Source organism: Pterocles gutturalis, unplaced genomic scaffold (assembly GCF_000699245.1).
Source record: "Pterocles gutturalis isolate BGI_N339 unplaced genomic scaffold, ASM69924v1 scaffold22007, whole genome shotgun sequence".
Lineage (NCBI taxonomy): Eukaryota > Metazoa > Chordata > Aves > Pterocliformes > Pteroclidae > Pterocles > Pterocles gutturalis.
In genome coordinates this window covers 52446-77906 of record NW_010113359.1, presented here as the reverse complement: position 1 = coordinate 77906, position 25461 = coordinate 52446, and the positions used below count along the sequence as shown (strand labels likewise).

The 25461-nt window shown below is 40.9% G+C and overlaps 1 protein-coding gene across 2 annotated transcripts in view; it reads right to left on the bottom strand.

Annotated features, from left to right (window-relative positions):
- The window catches only part of EIF2B3 (eukaryotic translation initiation factor 2B, subunit 3 gamma, 58kDa), a 101231-nt gene that overhangs the window by 23440 nt on the left and 52330 nt on the right, over nucleotides 1–25461 (bottom strand). For both annotated transcript variants that reach the window (XM_010074471.1, XM_010074472.1), the window contains exons 6-9: nucleotides 7503–7633; nucleotides 6667–6860; nucleotides 2414–2491; nucleotides 1602–1750 (exon numbers count right to left, since the gene is read on the bottom strand). In XM_010074471.1, coding sequence (XP_010072773.1) covers nucleotides 1602–1750; nucleotides 2414–2491; nucleotides 6667–6860; nucleotides 7503–7633 — 552 coding nt within the window. The remainder of the gene's footprint in view (nucleotides 1–1601; nucleotides 1751–2413; nucleotides 2492–6666; nucleotides 6861–7502; nucleotides 7634–25461) is intronic.

Below are 25461 nucleotides of genomic sequence, written 5' to 3'. Positions count from 1 at the left end.
TCACAATGTGCTTTGAAATAAAGCTCCACAGCCTCTAATCTTAATTCTGTCTGGAGAGGAATAATTACAAATTTGACTCCAGTGCACCAGTGTGCAGGAACCATAGAGCAGCTAAGGGGTTTAAACCCCTGGGACTATGAGGTTTATTTACTTAATGGTGGCTACACTGTTTTCACTGAGAATGACTAGGGATGACACTATTTTCCAGAAATTCACAAAAATGTTACCCCAAAAGTTATTTTTTCCCCTCTTAAAAAAATAATATATCATTGTCTTTATGATGCTTACCGAATTTTGTGGAATGGTTAAGATAATTACTCTGAGCTCGATTTAGGATTTAGAAGAGAATATTACTATATACCAGTGCAGACAAACACAAGCTGATTTGGGACTCTTCATAAAAATAGCACTATTTACACACTTTGCTACCTCTGTGATTTAACAGTAGAGCCGCTCACTTCATATGCAAAACCATGCCATTATGACTGTGGCATCATGAGACAGAGGGTCTCACGATCAAACGAGAGAGGTTCTGGTACTTCTTATGACAGCAGTGCTTATGATCAGCCATACTGGATCCATTTGCGATTGAACTGGAAACCAGCTATTTTCTATACTCAACGGAATTCTGATTTATGATGTGCTTGAAATTACTGTGGATTTCTATTAAAGACAAACACTTGGCAGTAAGGTACCGTACTTACCTGTAATTTAGTTATATAACAGTAGTATCCTCCATAGACCCCACATCCTTTGGGTTTTTCTTTTTTTTCAGATATGCAATTTTCAGAGCCAACTTGGCATTTTTTAAGAGTTTGGCCTTTTTCCTGAGACCCTAAGCAAACCTCAGGCCATGAAGGAGCAGGGAATTTATACAGGCCTGCACAGACTCAATCAGCAGTTTCCTTTCCACTGACATCCACAGGAAGCCAGCATGTATGGAAAGATGGGGGCACACAGACATCAACAATTACAGATAGGCCACTTTTCCCACATTTGGAAATGAACAGCTCAAGGCTACCTATTTAGTTAGTGTCTTTAATGCATGGGAAACCTCTACTAGCTGGCAGATTTTCTCTTTGAAAAGTTCATTCATTTATTCTATTACTCAGCATGCAAAATGGTAAAGTGCAAGATGACAAAAAAGGGCCAAAGAAAATGACATTTTAGGTGAAGCTGTAATATTCAAAGGTGATAATTTTTCTAGTTGGTAAGTGTACCACTTTAAAATATGCTTTGTGCCTCAAATATTTTAGTTATACTCATAGACCCAGCTGCTAAAATAAAACTTGGAAGGATGACACACAAGCTCATAGAGACTCATACATCCACTTAGCTCACACATTCTGAAGATGATATGATTTCCTCTAAAAATAAGAAATTTATGTTCCAAGACTGCAGCCCTCTTGTTAATTCACTTTACTTGCCCATTTGTAGCCTGCTTATAGAGACTAATTTCTGACTCAGCCTTTAGAAACACTCCCCCTGGTATCAACTGTTCTGTCTGAGGATGGCTTACAGGACAAAAATTATTGACTTAGAATCTATTTAGAAAAAGAAACTGCAAATTTAGGGGACCAAGGCAGAAAAAGGTGACATACCCTTCCTCAATTGTAACAGAATTCATGATGATGCAGTTTGTTATCTTAACTTTGTCTTTTATGGTACACATGCTTCCAATGATAGAGTGTTTAATGGATGTCTTCTCCCCGACTTGCGTGGATGACCCAATAATGCTGTCCGATCCAACCTAGGGAAGAAAAGAACAGAAATTGGCAAAAGTACCTAGAGCTCTCTGATACGTGTTCTCCATACACATGTTCCAAAAATCATGTCTCATGCACTCATCAACAAAGCGTACCCTGCTCTACCCTTAGGGATCCTTGGCAAAGCAAAGACCTAAAAATCTGGGGCCCATCCCCTAGGCAGAGAGTTGCACACTCTTCTCAAGATCCACTAGCTTGGTAAAACTACATTAGCTGGTCTGTCTCTGTAGACCTTACACAGTAAGCTAAGCACAGTAAGGACAGTCCTGCTGGTACTCACTGGTTTCACTAAGGTTTGCCTAGTGAGACTTGTGAAAAGGAGGCTTGAAGCTGGTATGCAACCAAAATGTTGGTTGGCAAACTGTTCACCTATTGTGAACTGCCATTAGGGAACAAGAGACTGCAGTGTCTGACTTGGGAGCAAGACAGAATTTTTACCAAACATTTTTAAAAACAGAGACTGAAAGGCAGGAACCCATGAGCGAGCCTATGAGGAGACTCTGGGCTGTATCACTCACATTGTAATTCTATACTTCAGAACTCAGCTTCACTTCCAACAGTGGGACTGAATTTTAGGAAGCAGTTCTTGAAGCAAAGGGCATGCAGACTGTATTGAAAGAGCAGAGATGGGGAAAGGGAACACTTACCATGCCTCTGTCAGTGATCTGTGCAGATGCATGAACCAGTGGCTCTTCGAGACCCAGATTAAGCAATAGCTTGGGAACCTGGATGGAAAAACCCACATCACAAGTTAACATGACAGTGCTACGCACGCATGTGACATAAACAGCTCAAAGATGGCTTTGGTTGCCATTGCAGCTATGCATCTACCACAAACATTTTAACTTATAGGAAAATAGGAAAATTTTAAATCTTCAATGAGATATATGTATGCTTTATCATCTTCCCCTTTTGTAAAGGAGACAGGTACACCTCCACTGCAATGCACTGCATATCTCCTCTCAACTCAGCTTCCCACCTGCAAAGAAGCAGTGGATTATCAACAGCAAGGAGCTGGAGTTCAGCTCCAGCTGAACACAGTGACATCCTTTACGTTACTACAATGTTCAGCATCTGCTATTTCAAATGCAGCTGAACATGTTTTACACCATTCTGTAATGCAAGAGAGGGAAGCAAGTAATCTCAAATATAAACCAGTAAACTGGCATAAAAATGAGAGTATGTTCAGCCCACTCAGTAAGGCAGCACGCTAAGGTACAGGCAACAAAAAAGTATTTCAGATGTTTAAGGAGAAAGAAACTGAAGTTGATCAAGTGGCTACTCCAGATGGTAGAAAGCTGCAGAAGAAAAGGCTCTTGACAGAGAGAAGGCAGGTGTTAGATAAGCAGACAAAGCAGCAATGGTAATAGAGAGAGACACAGCCCACAAGGTAGCCAAGAACAAATCCATGGAGAGCAATTCTGAACTGGCTCCTGAAAAGAAAGGGGAGCCAGCGTTGTAGAAGGATGGGATATCACTCCATCATTCCTCCTTTTCTGGGTGAAAGAGCAGCCTGAGGCATTCTGCATCTCCTGGCGTCAGGCTGGGGCCAAGGTCACACACCACAGAAGAGGTGATGACAGCACGGATGGGGATTCCAGGGGAGGTGGGAGTCTCACAACAATGCACAGGCACGGTGCTGTACAGAGTTACTTGCAGCAGTCATGCAATGCATGGTGCATCTTGGCAGGATGGCAGTCAGAGAAACATGGGAGATACAGAAGGCGGCAAAGTGACGCTAAGAGGCCTGTGTCATGGTAAATCATATGCCTGACTAAGAAGCAGCGTGTGTCAGGGCTGGTGCGGAGCTCCACACATGCTGTTTGGCTGGCCAGGATGCGGGCACTGACTCCCCATCTGGGAGGTCAACTGGAGTCTCAGCACAGTGGCGGTGTAACTGGGTGTGCCTAAGAGGAGGAAGAGACACTCATTAAGTCTCTTTTCTCTACCCAGGCACCTATTTTTACTAAGTTCTTGTGGAAGTTTATCTTTGAGATCTCTATTGCTCTCTGAAATCTGGCTGAGAGTTGCCAGCAATTTCCAAAGCTGCTATGAAGGAATTGCCGTGCACTACGCTTGTGTAAAACAATTTCCTTAGAAAGCTGGGATAAGAAGAGCTGATGGCTAGGGAGTGAACCTCAAGAAGTAGATCTCACAGATCTGAAGAAGTTGGGATCAGATCAGAAAAAAAATAAATCTCAAGATCTCAAATGAGATAATACTTGCAGGAAATTGTTTGGATATTCATAATATGACCAGCATGTTTCCCTTACAGCATGCAAGGATGGATAAATAGTGCTGGTTTTTATATGATAAATTTTTTCACAGTTGATACTTCATTCAGATGAGTGAGATGAGCCCAAATGAGCTCACACCTCCGAGCTATCATTTCAGGCTGCCTGTTGTCCCCAGTAGACACTTCCACATCTGTAGCTCTTTACATCTTAAAGATGGTCCTTCCTGCTAGACTTGTGTTTTCTTTGTTTTTTAAAAAACGAGAGTAGGTTAGATCCTTCAGTCCAAGGTGCAGGCACTACAGAAAACCACCGGCTTACCAAAACACCACAAACTAGGCCAATCCATTTGAATGATGCTGGGTTGGTGAAGAGATGTTCTCACCCGACACATAGTTAGGCAGCCACAACAGATAGATCCAAGAGAGGAATACACACCAAAGCATACCTACAACACAGGTTGGAAAGTTTCCTGCTATCCAGTGTTGCTCTGTGGGAAGGGAAAGAAATGAGGAATGGCTCTTGCTGTCCTCAGTGGAAAGGTGGTGTGGTGAAACAAATAAAGAATTTTACTGGCCAGAGCAAACCCCTTATTAGAATCAGTCAATGGTAGTGCAGCCTGAGGGGTGACCCAAGAAAGCTACCAGCTCAAGCATTTTGCTCTGAAAAGGAAGGTTAGACAGGGGGCAGGAGTCAGAGGGAGTGCCTGGGTCAAGGGAAGGTTTAAGATGTGTTTGGATTTAATTCATCTTACAAAGAAACTATTTCCTGCTATGAAGATAACTCCCTCCTGAACCCACCTGCCCACACACAGGCTGCAGGCATCCAGAAACCCAGCTGGAAGTGAAATGATGTGAGTAAAGTGTTTCCTCACTAGAAGGGCTATGGGTTAGGATGCCATTCCTTCCCATGGCTACTGGACTGGACTGCTACTGCTCCGTGAGTCTGTCCTCCTGGACAGCAAAGTTATAGGTCTCAGCTTTGCAGCCAGGGAACCAGAATCTGATTTGTGAAGACCAAGATAAGAGCAAACAATACACCAAGAGTCTTCCTTAGAGACCAACAAAACAGGTAAAAAAAGCAGATAAAATTAAATGTGTATCTTTTATGAGGATTAGCAAGAGAAACAAAATACAGTGGCACTGAAAAAAGGAACTCCTCTCTTACAACCCCTCATTAAGCTCCATTTTATGTTTTACCTCCACATAGTTTCCTTAGAAATTTTACCATTCTGGAAAAGTTAAAAATTCAAAGAAAATCCTTTCCAACGTTGAAGGCCCCAGTGTGATTTCAAAACATTAATTCTATGTACCACCCAGGAGCAAACACATTTCCTGAACTGACCAAAATGTAGAATATTTCAGGTAAAAAAAAAAAAAAAAACAACAACCAAAAAAAAAAAAAACCCAACACAAAAAACCCACATGGAGTCTGACTGGCTCAACTCAATAACTTTTTACTGAAGTGGCTGCTGCCAAATGTACACGCACACTTCCCCTAGCAAGCGGTGTTCTCCTTTAACCCTTTGAGCACACTTGTTCCTGATATTCTAGGGGAAAGTTTTCCCTTTCTGATAGCAGTGCTGCCTCCCTCCTTTCTTCTTCATGTCCCTAACTCCAAAACAAATCATTTTATTGCTGTGCTCTTCTACAAGCACCACGGAAAAAGAGCTCCAGTGTCTGAACTCACTCTGCCATGCTGCAATTTTAATTTGCATAAATTAATCCATTAATTTTAACAAAAAGAAATCAACTCAATCTGAGAGCAAAAGCAAGGCAGTGACCACTTCCAGGATTCCCAATACAACTTTATTGCTTTCCCAGCCCCACTTCCAGAAATCTTGAGTCTCTCTCCAGTGCACTCCCTATCAGTCTTTCAAAACTAGAGGAAATTGTCCACTCCTGATAGCACCAAGCTCATCACTAGCAGAGCGACGTGAGAACTGGTACATTGCATCAGCCAGTGTAGTGTAAAAAAACATAAAACAAAACAAAAAAATCACATTAAAAGCTTTTAATCATCAGCTCATTAGCTAGTACAGGAGTTCTCTAATCCTCCCCTGTCATCTTTTATTTTATGAATTCTGAGTAGTATGAAAGTGAAAGCTGCAACAGATCAACATTTCACCTCTGTGTTTACCTGGAGTGCTACTGTAGTGAAACCTGTTCATAAAATAATTCTTTCATAATGAAAAGCATTAGGCAATTTGAATATATGCATAGTTTAAGTCTTCCTGCAGATCATTTAATAATCTCTGCCATTATCACTTAGATAAACATCTGGTAGGAAGAGTCCAGTCAGAACTGATCTTGCCTTTAGGACAGGGAGGACATTGATGAGATCAGCTATCAAAGCTACTTCCAGCCTTCTTTTACACACCTTTTGGCTGTTTGGCTGCAGGTCTCGCCACCCCCAAAAAACAGAAGAGTGTGTGGGGTGGGGGTTTTCTTAGCTAAGTCAAAGCTATGGAGTAAACTAGTGACAGAACCATCTCTTGGCCCTCATGTCCCCATCTGGCAACCAGCAGGGTGATGTGCCTAGATAACATGGCACTGATTCAGTTCCCACACACTCCTCAGCTGTATTGCAGGGAGTCACCCCTGGAGGCTAAAATGTCCCATAAACTACTGCTGTATTCCCACCTGGCAGTTCTGTATTTTTCTCACCTGTCGGTTAGCTTCGATATACAACCCAAGAGTATTCACTCGGTAGCACAGTCCCTCTTTCATTATATGGACGTAGCAGCGCACTTTTCCTTCATGGAGAGTTTCATTCATATCTCCTCTATGATCATTCCAACAAGAGTTATCTGCAGCAGGTTTCAGCAAGCTATTATCTTCCTTTATGAAACTATAAATGTCTGGAGAACACACACATGCATGAAGATAGACAGGATTTAATGAAATACTTTGTGAAGAAGAATACTATTAAAATGCTGTTGGTGAAGGGAAAACTTTGCCTCACATCATCTCAATGGCTAGATACTTAGCAATCATTAAGAGATTTTATCACATGTAGTGAGTAAGTGCTTATTTTTATTCTGCAGGTGGGAATCAAGGGATCAGGACAGATGCAATGTTTTGCCCAAGGTCACACAAGGAGACAGCGGAAATGCTAAAAATAAATTCCAAGATCTGAGATCCTGTCCAGTTCCAGTGCAAGGTGGTTAAGGCTTAGACTGTTGCCCTATGCAATTTTAGGAACTTCCTCCTAAAATTACATTTTCAAAAGTGTATTTACCTATACTGTGTTCCAGAAGAAAAAATACAGAGCACCTAGCTGATGTGCTTTGGATTTACACCAAAATAAGGGAGGATAAAAATATTTATATAATGCACAATACTGTTTGAAAAAGCAATCTACTAGAATCTATCATGAAGTAGAAGAGAAAAAAAAACTTCCCCAAACTAGTGTTTGAGGCTAATTCTGTACTCTACCCAATAATTCAGCTGTGGCATATGGGATTTAAAACCTTCATCAAATCTTTGATATTTGTACTGACCTAGGGATGCTTGTTCTTTTTTCTTTTGGTCCTCTTCTTTGTTGTCTAGCCCTTGCTGCAATGATGTAGGAGAAGAGAACTGTTTCCTAACCAGATGTGGAATCAGTTCACTCCGGAGAGATGTGATTGTCCTGGGGAAGGAGATGCACACATTTGCGAATGCTAAAACTTACATGCCTTCATTTTCTTTTAATAACATTATCAGACATTTTGCACATTTTCATGAGTACAAATCAAAATGCCAGGTAGTCCACGACATCTGGCACTAAGACAACGTCCACCACTCACGTGCTTCCTTAATGCATTAAAATATAAAGGAAGATTCAAAATAAGGAAAAAGCTTCATCTTCAGAACTAACTCCCCTATATTTTAACAGAGATGTCTATAATTTAGTATGGCATCACCCTACAATTCATACTTATGTGCAGATGCAATGCCGAAAGTACCAACAACAAAATGACAATAACTGAAATCCACCTTATGTGGCTTAAAAAATTGCATCAATTGACAGAAAGGGAGAGAATAAAACAGAAAAACCCAAAGCAGCTCCTTTTCTTTGTGATAAAAATACAGAAATGCTCAAGGATCTATGAAATATCAGATCCTTAAGTAAAAATATTTGTGACACAGACATTAATGATATCCTCCTGCTCATATGAAATATCAAGAAACATCAGACCTTTAACCAAGAGAAATCAGCACATTTTACAAGTTTAGGTCTCAAGAGTTGCACACTCTTTAGGTGCCTCAATCCAAAATACATCAGTGAACAGAAAGCTTCCAAAGGCTTCAGCTGGCAATACACCCATCTTTCCTGCGCACAGATTCCAACTTTTTAATCTTAATTTTGACACCCCAATATTAGGAGGCAGAGAAATCACATGAGAGGTTTGTGATCAAGCCACCTATGCCTTAGACAAAGACGCCAATCACTACATTATCCTTCCTCTTGCACTGATTTATACATTACAATGAATCAAGAAAAAACCCTCCCCAATAGACAAATATCAATGTAGAAAGTCTACTGTACGATGGGATTATAACCCTGGTAATTAATTTTGACTATTAGAAGATAATTTTATTTTTCAATAAAGTATTTGAGAAAAAAACCCAAATCATTAGTTTTTACTGTTGGAGTGCACAACATGCGGTCTTAAAAGAGCTTTATTGTTGTTGTTTCATTACTTTAACAATCTGCATTTAGTTACTGAATTGTGGATTATTTAAAGTAGTGCTTGGGAAAATCATGAGGAAAATGAACTCAAACTTGGCTTGTATAACAGGAAGTGCTAAACTTCAGAGGAAGATGGGGAGAACTAACGCAGAGAGCTTGGCTAGAGGAACTCGACAAATGATAACCCACAAAGAACAAGGAGTTATTTAGAATGAAAGACCACAAAACTAGGAACTAACTATAGGTTAAATTAAGTATCCTGAAAGTGATTTTGGTTGCCAAAATCTCTAGCAAAAGGGGATCTTAAACAGTTCAAACTTTAAGCAACATGCAGCTCATAACCCACCCAGGCCCCTGTTCAGGTCAATGATAGTGAAGCAGACCTAAGGACCAAAACAGGAACGTCTTTCCTGTCTCTAACTTTGATGGGAAGACTCAGATGTGATCGCCAGTTCAGCCCTATGAACAAATACAGTGTTTTCCTTTTTCTTGACAAACTTTTCCTTCAGTCCTCAATCGTAGCTTGCGTCACATCCTCCGTCCTGCAGTGGGATGATCCAACCCATCCCAGATCTGAAATTCTGCCTTTATGTTTTATTACAGACAAGGAAAGGCTGTAGTCTTCAGTCTCTCATCCTTCTTGGAAATAAGATTATAATCACCTTCAGATAGCTGTATTTCAGGAACTAATGAAGCAAAACACTTCATTCTTTAATCACCAAATTTCTCTCTGCTAACCACTTACAGGCGCGCTCTGCCATGGCCGCCCTGGCCCCGCGCTCCGACACACGTGTGGCTGTGCAGATGGGCAGTTTACTAGCTTACAATGTTTGCCTGCAGCTGTGCCATTCAGCAGTGATTTCCTGCTTGGGTTTTATACTCCATCCAAAACCGACAATCCTGTGTTTCCCTCAGAGGCTGGCCATGGCATTTATAAGATATATTACCTATAAAATATCCAAGTATTTGGCAGTCTTAAATAGTCTGATGCAGAGGACAACACAACACAGTAGGAAATAAAAGCAGTGGAAAGGGTGAAAGACAAAGTTTTGCCTGGTTTTTGATGGTTTACTCTTTCTTGGCCAAACTCCTGAAGCTTTCCTGCAATTCTAAAGTGCTAGCCACATTCCTTCGGCAAAGGTGGAGTAAATCTCCGGGTCATCCATAAGATGTGGCTCAGAAACACACCCTTCTTACTGGAAAAGGAAAAACAGGAAGGATTGCCTTTGCTTGCTGTTTAAGCAGAATTTATACATGACATTAAAGGAATTTGCCTTTGGAAAGTATTAAAAAATGCGCAGTAAGGCACTCAGTGACAAAAATTTGTGCATTTTTTGTGACAGATCTTGCAAGTGTGGATACACAAAGTGATAGCGTGAGAATATTATCTGACTGTCAACAGTGAGGGAAACAAAACATCTGTCTGGGACTAGAAAAGGAATTTAAATTAAAGGAGGGATAGGACTGAAGACCCTTCATCAAGAGAGAAAAAAATTAGCAGGAGCTTGGAAGAACCAACTAGACTGTAACCTAGATTCAGGAGAAAAACTGAAAAGGTTTCTGGTCTAGCCTGTTAAAAATTCTTACAATCAAATCCTGAATTACACGTGCCTATATTAAGAAGAAATAAGTGTAAAACTGTATCTGCTGAAGAAAGCAGTCTTTTTTTCATTCTCTTCAGGTTTTAAATCTTGGCATCACCCTGTTTTCTGAGCTTGTTATTTTCTTTAGTATCAAGAAGTAAGAATAAAATACCCACTGAGATCAACATAAGGAAAAATCTACTATAACCAGGAGAAAGAAAGTGGGAAGGTCGGCAGAAGAAAAGGAGAGCACAAAAAATTTTGGCAGAAACCCAGTTCTAAGCCAAATCGGAGCAACCATGCTCTGACACCTCACAGGAAAAGCTAGACGGTACAGAGGAAAAAAATGAACCTGCTTTTGAGAAACATTTGCCAAAATAAACATGCTTTCATAAATTCCAGCTCAAATGACTAGCCTTTTGCGTTATCTTTCATTCCCCAAAATTTGATTTTTGAAGTGATATCTGTCTGTTTGCACCTTGATAGAAAGTAGTATTTTTCAATTAAATAGCCAAAGACTGAGAGTGCTGTTAAAATGCTGCTTGTAAAGAAACGGGGGCTCTAATCCCTGGAGCACCTTCTGTGGCTTCAGTCCCGTGAGAACAACGGGAGAAGGCAGCAGTTTTGAAAGGGGTCTATTCTGATCACATCTTAAACATATAAAAATTAGAATTCTATCTGGGATGGAATTCTCCAGTCACACAGCAGGTCACAGCAAAGGAGGATGTTTGCAAGAGACAGTGCATATGGGGGAAATGAAATTTGTGAGGGCAGTTGAAATTCATGGTGCATGTGCAAGAAACAGCTGAGAATTCAAGAGAACATAAAACTTTTGAAAACAAAGGAATCCTCTGGAAAAGTCTATATTAGATGGACCTATTAGCTCAGAGCACACATCAGTCCTGTGCAGTCAGCTCTGCAGACTACATGTAGACTCAGACCTGGGCATTATAAACCTAGGATAGTCAAGGTTCATTTTATTTAAAACCTAAAACGTCAAGGTACAAAAATGAATACTTGATCAAACAACTGTAACTTTACCAAGTACTATCATGCCTAGAGAGAAATCAGCACCATGCCTTTAGAATCCCTTTATCCCCAGACCCTGGGCACTACGATGTCTTCCCAGAGCTCCTGGGATTTCTGCATGACAGCAACAGCACAGATAAGGTTCAAACTAAAGGAAAATTTTTACCTGTGAAGAATATTAGGTGAAAATACCCTAGATCTCTCAGTTTCATTTTTAAACACAGCTATGCAGAAGTTTTCAGTGAGTTTTAACCACAAATAAATTCAGAAGACTGTGATATACCAGAATTAAGTTTGTATCTATGTATATTATACTATATTACATTACAATACATACATTACAGCACACAGAGGGTCAACTTCTACTTGCTGCTGAAAGGCAACTGCCTCTGGAATGAAGGGAAGCTTATTGAAACTTTAGTAACAAATGAAGAACAATGGAGCCAACTGAAATACAAGAAAAGATTTTGGGAAAAAAAAACAAATGTTGACCACCTAAACTTAAAAAAATTATATATTTCACAATTATGCTTCAATGGGCTGTGATTTCTGCTCTTAGACATACATATTGCTGGCGACTCTTTAATATGACACAGAAAATAATGGTTCTGACCAATGCTGGTAAAGAAAAAAATCTCATAAAATATTTTATAGAAATAGAAGAGTCTATTTAAGTCTAAGTTTAGGGGACCTCGCAAAAGTCTAGGAACCAGGATGTGCTGTTTGGCTTTAATGGGAGCATCCACAGCTTTTATTTCCTGCAGCTCATTCTTGCCAGCTTCAGACACCCTGAGCACAACTGTCAGTTCCATTTACCGGCTGTCATTCATTTTCATTTTCCATGTTTAATGTTAAACACCATAAAACGGTATTAATGAGTATTAGCATTTTAATATCCTCTCTGTTTTATTAATCTGTGATGAAGCATGAAATCTACCATTGCTGTCAGCACCCACCTGTGAAATCTGCTGCTACTCTCCATGGGTGAGCTGCAGGGGGTCTCCTTTGCTATCATTATTAGCACAATCAGCTACATCTACAGGTGCAGACAGTATTTGTGATTCCCCACTACAAACAAGCAGATTATTAGCCCTTTACTTTTGCCTTTTTTTTTTTTTTTTAACAGCCTAATGTTAGCTCTTCTATGACGATGCAAATGTACAGTGGGTTAGGTTCTGATCTTAGCTCTGTGGCCTTCAACAGAGGTTCTTCAGATCACATCAAAAGGAGAACATGAGGCTGTGTTTCAGACTGGTGCTCATAATTAATGTTAGAAATGTATACATAAATACAACTAAACAAATCCTAAGGCACTTACAGTTTTGGCCAAAAAGAAGTTGCATGTTTATACAGAACAATAAAGATGTAAGAAAAAGGGAGGGAGAAAGAAGAAAAAAAAGAGGGTGTGTTGGAAGAAAGAGAAAAGTTAATTCTGAACCCTGTAGGTACATAGTTCATGGTTCTCATCGCTTAAAGGATAAAGCCAAATAACATTTAAAAATTCCATGTAAGCTGGGAGCTCTCTTGTTGAATCCCAACGTTATTTTCTCCTGATCCTTTGATGGAGATTAAAAATTTCCATGTGAATATAAAGAAAGAAACAACAGTTACTCTGAGATTTTTTCCCCAAGCATTTAATGCTCCAAACTAGAGCAGCCAGCCACCATTCCCATCTCCTCCCCCCTCCTTAAAGAAAAAAAAGTCAACTCACTTTGAAGAAAAGACAAAACAGGGTCAGGGCAAGGGGGATTAGGGAAATGATATTTATATCATGGACCAAATTAAAATGTCAATGCAAGAGGCAGGCAAACAGCTCTTGCTGCATATATACACCAGGCATGTTTCCTCAAGGAAACAGGAAAGAGATTTGAAAAGAGTTAATGCAGTCTTGAGTTAATACCACCTGCCTCAGACTCAACACCACTTAAAAGACAGTGTTTGGGTCCATTTCCCACAATGCGGTTTTAACAAGCACAATGGAAAAAGCAATTACAGGCCTTTTCCCCTTCTTCTCACCGATTCACTGCTACAAATGCTGGAATTTCTGAGACATGCTAAGAATGTGGAGAAAGCAGACAAGGACTACATACAAAAGGAAAAAGTATCAAATGATAAATTTATAGGGTGCACCATGTCCCCGCAGAAGGCTAATTCTGCCCTTGTATCTTACAATAATATTTTTGCCTTTTTTTGGTGTACCCAAGACTAACTATAATAAAGGAGAACTCCAAAGAAAGCAGGCATGCCAATAAACTACCAGGCATTGATTGTGCCTAATTCAAGAACCTGCAACACTAATCATAGCATCAATTATTTCTTGATACATTCTGTTTGTCCCATTCTACTCTCAAGATTTCTATCACAAGAGGAGTAAATATATTTCTCATCCCTCACAATTTCATATTAATTACTTATTTGTCAGTGTCTCTTATTATTTTTGGAGCTAAAAGCCTACGGAGAAGGCAAGGAAACTCTGAGAAATGTTCTACTAAAAGGTAATTCCACATGACTGCATTTGTGCTTCATTTGTCTTTCCATACTATTTTCTAACCAGAACCTTCAAGTCTGACAGCAACCTACTCCCAATGTTCATACCAGCATGTGTGACAATATTTCAAAAGCTGTTGCACAGCAAGACGGTATAACTGCACAGCTTTACTTTGCAGGCTCAAGTTTATGAGGGACTTCCCAAAACTGCAGAATCACCACTGAGGCCCCTGCATTCTGGGTGATGGAGGGAAACCAGAAGACACGCAAGTGACAGTTATAGACACCACAATGCAGAGAGAATCCAGATCAAAGTATGGAAGGGATGGTACGGATGCAAACCACATAAAAAGCTGTTCTCAAGTTCCACCAAGTCTGGATGCACTTAAAGGAGCAGGGATCTAACTTCCACTTCTGCCAAAAAACCCTTTGGGAAACAAGACAGCTTTCTGAAAAAAATGACCACAGAAATTAAAACTCCTCAATTACATACCCAAATCCTTTGAAAGCGTGCTTGCACTCAGCTCGGGTCATCTAAGTAACCTTAACTCTGCCCACTCGCCAAACAGCCAGGAACGCCCCGCAGCTCCTGACTAGTTCAGCTTTAGCAAGGGAAGGCCAGCAAGTTTAGACATTTTTAGAACTTCTCTCTGACCAAAAGTCTCTGAGGCCGTCGGAGGCCACCCAGGGTGTTTGGCAGGTTGCACACACTGCTGAGGAATGGATCTCATTCATTCCCAGACAGCATCCCATTCTTCTCAAACAAGCGCACCTGCAGCAAACGTGGTTCCTTGCCAGAACTCATCTTTCCCCATTCTCTCCCACCTCCGCCTTTGCAGCCATCTGTGTCTGAGTTACCAACTTTTTTCTAAACGCCTTTGAAATTAGGCTCCTTTTCTCAAAAGTGCACTGAACAGAGGCATTCTGATAATATGCCTAAACAAACATGCATACGATGCATTTGATAAAGTTGACGTGTATGCATAAAACCGACGAACTATGTAAACTTAAGGTACATTAAGTATATATTTAGATAAGATTTAAATGCTTCAGACTTGTCTGTATAAAACATTTAACTGTCAAAAAATGTAGACATGGCTGTAGCTTCACATGAGTAAGCTCTTTCACCCCGCCCCACTGAGGCTGCACTAAAGGCACGGTAGATGTCCGCATCAGTTGTTTCTCCATGCAGATACTGCTTTCGGTGGCCTGCAATCAAGTGGACCCATTCTCGGTTTGACTTAACAACATGCTCATTCTTACAGCAGTCTGGGAGATAAACTGGAAGCTCTGGTGTGTAATTCAGTCCTGCTTCCACCTGTACAAGGCCCATTTCTACACACTTCTCCCTAGAAATCATTCTACTTTATTCCTATCCCAGTTATTGATACTAGTCCTTGCTCCACCCCTCCCTGTAGGACAACTCTTCTGTCCTCTTTACTGTGGCATTTGCAACATGAGCTTCTGTCCTGAGACAAAGCCTTTTTTTTTTTTTTTTTTTGGTCACTTTCTCCTTTCCTGAAGAACTTCAAGATGAAGCTTTTTGGCCAATGAATCCCATCTCCTCTTCTTCATGAGCCTACTTTTATTCATAACATTTTTTCCGAGTGGTATTCATCTGGAAAAGTTTGGTGTAAAATGCTGTGTGTGCAACAGTTCATCTCTGCATCATTCAGGTCTTTGACTTCTTCAAAAGTGCTAACTTAACTAGACAGCACTCAGCATTTCCCACAGACTGTCCTGTGGCTGTTTAAAATGTTATACTCCCTTTTTTTTAGTTTTTCACTTTAAGTAAAGAAATTTGCAGTTGCTCCCCTTTGATTCAAGACTGTGTTCTAAGATCAGCCCTTACCTCATACTCTAGCTACTTATCACATTAAAAATGGAACTTAGAACATTGTTATTGATTGATGAGTCACTAACTTAATGAAGATACCTCTTAGCTACTCTATTCAGGTGTGCATACCCTGTCATCAGGAGTAGCATTTATTCTCCCTTCTAGATGCAGGAAGTGGAAAGTCTCCCATCAAGATAATTCAATGCAATAATAAAGTCAGCAACAGTGTTATAGACATCCTTATTACTGTTCATGTTCTATTCGACTGGCTAAGGCTCAATGAAATTTGATGTTGAATTAACACGTAGAATACAAAACTGTAAGCGGAATAATAAGGAAGCAATCACTATATTCTCTCTTTTCAAATAATTCAACTCGTGAGTAAAAGGGGACTCGGCATTTCAGAAGGATCAGCCAGTGACTGCGGTGGTATGGAAGAAAAGATATTTAGAAGCAATGCAGAAAGGGGAAGAAAGGAAAATATTATCTTGAAAATTCTTGGAAGTTGTACAACTAGATCATCTGAATAGAAAATACAGAACTATGTTTTTGACTGCAAGAGAAATATACCATGATATCCCATACAAGGATTGTATCCTCACAAGGAGATGTCCAGCAAGGTAAGATAATAATTTTACCCCCAGTATTATCTTACACGCAAGTAGTGCACTGTAGAAGACAATGTACTGCACCGACGAAAGAATGCTTAGGGGTGCTACTGTCCAAGTGGCAATGATTTAAGGAAAAAAAAAAAGGAAAAAAAGTGCACATAGATGGATAAAAGAATCACTGATCCTCCTTGGTTCAAAATACACATCTCATATGAAGACAAAAGCCAATATGACTGAAGGCTACCAAAAAAAACCGCAACTGCATGAAACAGTGGAAAAAATAGTTAACAATTTTAAAATGTTTATTATCAGATCAGAGCAAGCCCAGCTGAGGCCACCAAGAGGGCCAGAAGCACATGATGCAGGAGGAGAAGCTGGGGGAGCTGGGTTTGTTCAGCCTGGTGAAGAGGAGGCTGCAGGGGAATCTGCTTACAGTTTTCCACTACCAGAAGTGAAGCAATATAGAAGACAGTCAGACTTTTCCAAGAGGTGCACAGTGAAAGGGCAAGAGGCAATGGATGCAAGATGCAACAAGGGAAATTCCAGTTGGGACATAAAGAAAACAACTTTTCAGTGAGTGGTACAGTCCTGGGACAAGGCCCAGTTTCCATTCTTGGAGATTTTCAAAATTCAAGTGCAAAAAGAAAAAACCCTGAGCAATACAAAAGTTAGCCCTACTTTGAGCAGGAGGTTGGACTCAAGACTGCTGTAGTGGTCCCTCCCCAACCTAAATTCTTCTATGATTCTATAATATTTGCATTGATGTTTGAATTACATTTTTCATGTCCTCCCTACATTCAACTTTTCATAGGGAATCCAAAGGGTCACTATCTGATACTCTAAATCACAGTTAGAGGACAAAATTAACAAATTTTAATATTTACTTTAGAAAAAATTTGCATTAGGAGCAGCTTGCATGAACAGAATACTGTGCTGTTACCAAGGATGCTTCAAGTATCTCAGGCACATAGTCACTATGGCATGGTCTCACAAAGACAGATTTGCTATTGTTCATGAACTTAATCAACTCTAATTCAGCACATCCAAAGATAAGTCTGCTCCCAGGTAGGTGGTCTGCTAACAGGAAACGGAATCATATTTATTACAGAATTGATTTGCTAAAAATAATAATTTGTTTAAATCTAATTTGTATCATTAGGGTTTTTTCTCCTGAGGTTTTCAGGAGTGACCTTGATTGGTACCATGGAAAGGTGATAACAGTAATGATACTCTGGAGGAGGCAGACACCAACAGATTTCAAGTCTTGGCATTTCTAGTAAGCAACAGAGAAAGCTCCAACAGCTGGATATGTTTGACAAGGAAAGGAAATGGAAAAGATAAATTGCCATTTCACATTCTAATAGATTAAATGCATTAAGGAGGAGCTTGGGTTTGGTTGGGGTGTTGGGTTTTTTTCTTTTTTCTTTTCCTTGTTTGGAAAGCTACAATCTCTTTGCCCTGTCTTCACACAGTATACTTCCTGTAGGAGCTATTTGTTTATTTACCCATTTTAATCACAAGGAAAGTATTCATTATAAAAAACTCTCTTTAAAGCAAAGGCGAAACCTTCCAGCCACACGGCTGACACATGTTAACTCGCAGGTATTCACAGAGCAGGTTCTGTTTTAAGCCATCTTTCAGGCAGCCACACAAAGACCACCAAAGCTGGGTGTTCAGCTCTGCCAGACCTCCCCCAGCCAGCAGCCCTTGCCAGGAAACACAGGTGACAGCCTGAATGATAAAAAGGCATTTAGAGGGGAAAAAGAAAAAATGCACTGGTTTAGTCTGGGCAGCACCTTAATATAAACCAGCAGGGGCCTTTGTGTACAGCATAGCACACAACCATCCAAGCAGGAGCTTCAGAGCCAGTCACTCACACCTCCAGTTTTCAAAGATCTCTTACTGCCCCTGCCATTGATCGGGGAAGAGAAGGGTGGCTCCACTGCAGCTCTTCTCACGGCCACAGATCTCAGAATACAGAGCACAGACAGCAAACCTTCCCCTCCCCTCCTAGTGCTGGCCCAGCAGTGGCTTTCTGGATGCAGCAGAAGGGAGCCGAGAAGAGAAGCTTGCTCTGCAATAGCAGCTGAAGCAGTTTGGAAAGGCAGAGCGCAATGACCTCACACGATTTGCTCTTATTTATTTCAGCAGTTCAAAAAAAATACCCCAGTGTTTAACTTTGCAAACAAATCATACTGGCTTTGGCTATAAAGCTTACTGCAGATTTGCTCAGTTCAGAGAAGAGTCTCTCTATGGGAGAATTCTGGCAGGCAGCTCTCCAGACAGATCTGGAAGAACTGCAGAAAAGCTGATTTGTTTCCTTAGCTCCAGCTCAGCCTCTCGCAGGGCGCACCCCAAGAGGAGGGCTCCCCAGGGAAAGTGGATTTCCCTGGTGGGAAGATATTAGCGCTCAGCGTTCCCAGGACAAGGCACTGCGCGAATGCTTACTCAGACTTTTCGAAGCAACCACAGTGCTGCTGTTTATCATTCTTCCCTTTCCAGTACCACACATCATTCCTTCTGGCCACAGAGCTGCCTACTTCCCAGGTGACTGTGTAAGGGAAACGGTGGCTTTTTGTACACCCAACAGTTCAGAAGCACCAGATTCAGGATAAAATGGCGACTTGCAAAACACATTACTGAACACGATAAAAATTTTACCTTGCTTTTAGGAGGAAGAGGGGGGAAAAGGGGGGAAGAACATCACAAAAGTATGTGAAATGTTCTAATATATAAGAGGAAGACGTGTGCTATCAACCTTGTTTTAGATATGCAGGCATAGTCTTTCGAAATGAGCTCCAAAGACCTCTTTATGTTAGAAAACACAATTACCACTCTGGTGCATAACAGAGAAACCATAACATCTGAGCAAACAGGGTGGCATCTGCCTTTATAAAAACTGAGATGACTAGCTTTCATAAGTGGTGCAATGGGGGTGCGTATAGATAAATTGCCCAGCATTTCCTATTGTAAGTTTCTGTCTTCATCTGTTTGTAAACTTTGCCAAAGTTTAACTGTTTTGGCTGAAATTACCCATGCCAGGTGTTTGCCTGGAGCTGATTTTTTTTGGATAGCTTCATCAAAAATGTCTCAGCTATTTCCAAGAACAAAATTATGGAAAAATACTTTGTTTTGTCCATGTTAAAAATATTTCAACTGCTCCAGTGAAAAGCTCTTGCACTTCCACGCTTGCAATTTGGCACAAGGTTGTCTTTTCACCAGGGTGCTACATTTGTAAACATAAAAAGTGCCCATACTACATAAAGCTAAGTCTGAAAAAACACTGCTTGCACATGCTTGGAAGAGACCTGTTTTGCTACTACAATTTTTAAGTCCTTCTATGTTCAACATGCTCCATTCTCTCTTTCTTTCTGCAAGGTAACTGGACTGCTCCTGCACCACTCCACAGAGTAACAGAGTGCGCTCCAGACCAAGGTTAAAAAGGCTGAGCTGGATATTCTTTGAAGTTTAGAGCATCCCATCTCCTTCTGGTGGCTGACCTGAAAGGTGATAAATCTATGTTGATAACAGCTACTCCATTAGCAAGAGTCACAGTAGCCTCACTGATTAATTCCAAAAGAGTCACGTGTATATATATATATATACATATGTATATATGTGTGTGTGTGTGTGTATATATATACACACACACACACATACACTCTTAAAAGAAAATCAGGGTAACAGTTTGGGCACTCAAATTAAGAAAAGCTAGAACTATGTTGCTTATATAACCTTAATTAAGACCTCGTGTGCACACATTATGACACAATCCTTAAAAACACACTCACCTAACTTTTCCTCTCTCCCCAATCTCGATTTCTTCTTCACCCAGTATAAAGATGGACTATGCCCTGGGGATGAATCAAGGTTGTGTAATGAGGCAGAAGAATGCCTGCCTCATTTGTTAGAACATGTGTGTTAAAATGTACAAGGCAGAGGGCTGCAAGAGGAGAAGAGAACTGCTAATATTTAAGGCAAATGAATGATGCCTGAAGAACGGATTTTTACATTTTTTTTAAAAACTCCCTTCTGTCAGAGGAGTTTACAGATGCTGCTGAATGCAGAATGTAAATCTAATTTCTGCAGGTTGCCACTGATTGTGTGCTTTTGATTTAATCAGTGTCACCCTGTGACAGCTATCATCAATGGAAAAGATTCTTTCAACACTAAGAGCTCTCTGTATAACATTAAGGATTGAAAATGGTCTTGCTTAAGGCAAAGATGCTTCAAAGTTCAGCTCTTATGTGCTCTCGTTTCCCCCTTTCAGAATGGGGAAAGACCACTACTTCACTAATCGTGCTGCTGGAAAGACAGATAATGAAGTGCATGGAGAGCATTACAGTATCAGTGATGAGCACCAAGAATCCAAAAGGAAAGTATTTACCTTATCTTCAGAACAGTGTTTAAACAGAAAGCAGCAGGTAAGGCTGGTGGCCTTCCCCTGAACTACAGAAGTTACAGTACAATATTGAACACCGTCTCCTCCAGCGAGCACCTCAGGCAACAAATGAAGCAATGGTCACAGAGGGGAAAAAAAATGTACAGAATGATGTAACCAGAGCCTGTACCATAATATCTGGCACATACAGAAGGAAGAGGTTGCACAGTGAGCCTCAACTGTGGCACTTCCTAGCCGCCAAGTGCTTAGTTTTGCAAAGTCAGTATTTGAAATGTAGCTTTTCATGTGCTCAACCTCGTAACTAAGGTTTGATTAGCATATTTGTGACAAGCTCTGCACAGATGAAATTTGACAAAAGTGATTTTTGGGAGGTAACTTAATAAGTAGGACCACATGTTGCTTTGTTTTAGGAAGCCTTAATCTGGCTTCAGATTTTCCGGTCTACCTCAATGAGAGGTGGAAATGGCAGCCTCCACATGTCTACAGGCTTCCGCTGTAAGCAGAGTGAAATCCTTACATAGAGAACAAGTGTTGTCACCTGTACCTGCACAACTGACTGTGGGCACAATGCCATTCATGCATATATATTATAAATGCATATTATATATGTTTTTAAGCATATACACAGGATATCTAGAGAAACACACATCTTCAACACTTAAATTTCCAAAGTAATTTTGAATTTTCCATATGAAAACTTTACAGGGGAAGGGCTTGCTTCCTATCTGTCTCCCCCTGCATGCTCTCCCAAATCAGGTATCTTATTTCACCAGGCTAGAGCTTCAGAAATATTCTGGAAAAACAGAACATGGACTACCATGCAATCTCACTTATCACATTTCTTCTGCTAGCAGCTTTGCTGGGATTGTTAGCAAGCAAACTGTCAGCACACAGTAAAGAAATATCGGTGCAACACGCCAGGCTCACAAAGCACAGGCCTAGATCCTGCCCTTCGCTACAGATGAAGTTCACGGGGGAAAGGGAATAAGGACTCTCTTCTTCCATCTGCCCTGAATGTAGCAGCGAGGCAGGATTCCAACCTAGCACTCAGGAGAGTGCCAAAAAAGGGACTGGCTACTGTGCTGGCTGCCACCCCAGGGCCCCAGGGGTGTGAGGCCCGCCAGCTGTGGGGTGGAGCCGTGCCCCCAGCCAGCTACAGCCTCTGCTTCTGTCTAGCCTGCTGGCTCAGCTCATGTAATGATCGTTTTAAGAAAAGCAATATTGTGCAGTTCATCTTGCGGTGCAGGTGTTCACCTTCAGCTATCCTGTGCTGGCAGAGTAGCTCCTGCAACACACACGGCTGCGCTCGCCTGTCTTGCCCACCCCTCAAAGTGCAGCACCTAGAAGATCCTCAGGTTAGCTTTATTCTTGAAAAAGGAAATGCTTAGGAAAGAAAAGCTCTTGCCTGAGTACAGGGAGGTTGGATTTTTAATCAACCTTCCTCCTCACACCAGCTCTGTGCAAAGATGTGATACAATTTGGCAAACTCAGTACAACTGCCAAGCCGAGATGAGCCTCAGCAACTCTAACTTCATTGACGCAGAAAGGAACCTGGGGAAGAACCAAAGCTCTCTGCAGAGAAAAACCCCAGGGACAGTTATAATCAGCAGAAAATTCAGTCTAAACAAGCTGCTACTTGTTCACATTGAGGTCACAGTCCCTGTTCAGAGAGGATGAATTCAGCTGGTAGCAGAGGATGGTCCATGGCCTCTTGTGAGTCTAGTGGCAACAGACCCACAAGTCATCAGTGCTGGGTATCCCCTGCAGCCGCAGGGGTGAAGGCGTCTGTCCCAGGGCAGAGCTCCGGGTGCTCCTACTTGCACCCATGTCTCTGCCCTGCAGCTGGTCAGGAAGGACTCAGATGATCAACCTGCCCCGGTGATGCCCAAGTGTTTTCATTCCCTGAAAAATAAATTCCCCGGGTTTAAACAACATTAGGTGTGTGATATTTTTTATTATTGTCTGGACATACATATTTGAGGAGGTTCTAATAAGCAGACCACTTCCCTCTGACTTTTATTCACAGGCACTAGCCATCTCTGCTTTTTAAAACTCAATAATTTGTTTGGTTTGCTGTAGCGCAATAAAACTTCAGGCAGGTGAAACTACTATTCAGTCCTTTTAAAATAGTTCATAAAAATGCATTAAAGGACTATGAACTGAGTTACAGACTACCAAACAGTATTTTGACCTCTCCTAACATCCCCTGTAGTAGAATCTCACTGCTGCCAAACAAATACTGATTAGTCTCCAAAGAATCCCACCCAGAAGTGGAAACAAGTGCAGAAAAATATTAACGGACCTGTCCAGTACCACAAAGCAAGACAGTCACTGAGTTGGTAACAAAACCTTGATATCATGACTCCATTTTGGAGCTGAACAATAAATTCAGCCTTTTTCCAGAGGCGTCCTATTACAAAGTTGTCCCAAATGCTAAAGCAAGATTCATATACTTGGACAAAACAGAAGTTTAGCCATTTCACATTCTTTTTTCCCCTGTTTTCTTCTTAGTTGCTACTGATTACATATGACACATATATTAATCCAACTGAAGTGGAGGAATGTAATTTACCCTTACAGGTGCAGCCATATACAAACCACATTCACTTGGGGAGAGCTTGTTCTTGCCACATCTTTGCAGCTAAGCTGGGACTACACTGGGCTTTTATCCCATTTGGAGCAACAGATCCCACATACATAATCACATTAGTTCTCGTGTAATTTTTTGACCTGGAAGTAATCCAAATTTTCATCTGCAAAAGGGTGAACTATGGCCAGTTGTAGGATCTGAAATTTTTACTGCTAGGCAAGATCTTTTCTGCTCTTGTATGTCAAATTTTGAAAAAAATGTAAATGCTTCATTGAGCTACAAACAATGAAAAAAGGTGTTCTGCCTGCCATCAAACCCCACTGTTAAAATATTAACACAATGTAAATATTGTAACGTTGAGGAAGTACACTGTGTCAGTACTTCCTGGCACCGTACAAGAGCTTCACTGTTCACTGCAGTCCCTGCTGTTAGTTTTAAACACGCACAACTTAAACAAGGCATGTGAGCTTCTCCAGTCCTGGTGTGGAATTGCAGAGAGGCAAAATCTTACCGTAGGTTCTCTCTGGTCTAAAATCCAAAGTATTAAAAAGAATCCTTGAACCCAAACAATTATGCAAATGTCAGAACTTCTGAGGCAAAAATATTCCACAGGGTCTTTCAGAAGTCCTGGCATCTTGCTGCCAAACATGGAAAGATCTTTGGCTATGCACTGTTCTCCCCTTCCTCAGAGAAGAAAAACAAGCTGCAAATGCCCACCAATGCCAGAAGCCTGAAAGCCCAAGTTATTCCTCATGGCAAAAGTCCCATTTCCCAGATTTGCCAGTTAAGCACATTACTTGCAATTGATTCCCTCTCTCAACTGACTGAATAAGCATCATGTGTGTAACAAAGAGAATGAAGCAGCTACCTGCCATTAGGTAAGCCAGATGTTGCGAACAGGTCTTAAGCTGTCTAGCTGCTGTAATTATGTATTTGTCATGGAAGTGTCACGGAAAAGAAGCACAGCTTCATAAAACAGTGAAGACAGAGAATGACCTCTCTATAGAAAACAAAAAACTGTTCATACTTGCAAAAAGTCAGTAGACTTGTTCTAGGTGGACCTGGGGGCAACTGGAAGAGTTCAGAGCAGGATTTCACTCTGCCGGCTTTGGTTAATACAAGGTAAAATCCTGCCACTGACAAAGCCAAATATGGAAATAGCATAAAGCCTTGAAATCTGAAGTTACCGCTATTCACACTTAGAGGCCTCACTGTGTCACGCACTGTGGCATGTCTGACAAAGACCGTCCTTGTCCCACAGACCTAATGAGCTAAATTCAAAACAGCATGAAGTATCAGGAAAAAAGAACTAAAAGTGTGAAATGTCTAATATTCTGGAAATGTCTAATCCCAGCAAAACTTGATGGCTAGGGTTTCAAGAAATGAGTTCTACATGTTGTATTATGACAAAAGAAAGGTGTAAATACAGCTTCATGCTACCACAGGAAATACAAGTAGTCCAAACTGTCACTGGCTTTCTAAAATACACTGAATACATGGCTTATTCCAGATTTAAAGCACCTGCTGCTCCTGAAGCTTTCTCACCTTTCAGACATTCCCATATACAAATGGGAACTAAAATAACTTGTACAATGCCCGCACGGGCCAGTCAAAGTATCAGATAAGCTTTATTCTTACGCATGGTAAGAAATTGCCCTGGGGGTTAACACAGATTTTTCACTTAATTTTTAACTTACTCACAGAACCTTATTCTGGAAGAGCTCCCTCAGCCATGTATCCAACTGCATCATCAGATTTGTATATGGCCAAGACTACAACAAAACGCCCCTCCCCCCAACATTTTTTCCCATGTCAGTTCATATGCTAAGAAAAAGCACTATCAATACAACACTTAGTCAGACACTTTATCTTTCATCTTACTTAAAAGGGGAGAAAAACTCTTGAGAACTCAGTGCACATTCAGTATATGTAATGGGCATGAGAGCGCTACAAAAAGCCTAGGAACAGGACATCATTCCAAAACTGAGCTACTTACTGTGAGGAGGGTTGTTCATTTGTTTGTTTTTTAAAGATAAACAGGGATTTTTTTTGGTCTGTTTCATGAAATATTATAGCTAAGATCCTTCTCCGCTTCCATAAATGGATGTTTTTCTTACTCTCAGTGGGTGGTCTCAGAGTTTTGACAGAGGAACATCACAAGCTAAAAACATAGGATGCTACAGAGATAGCCCACCTGCAGTGGTGGTGGATGTGAAGGGGGAGAGAAAAGGTGATTGCAAAGGCC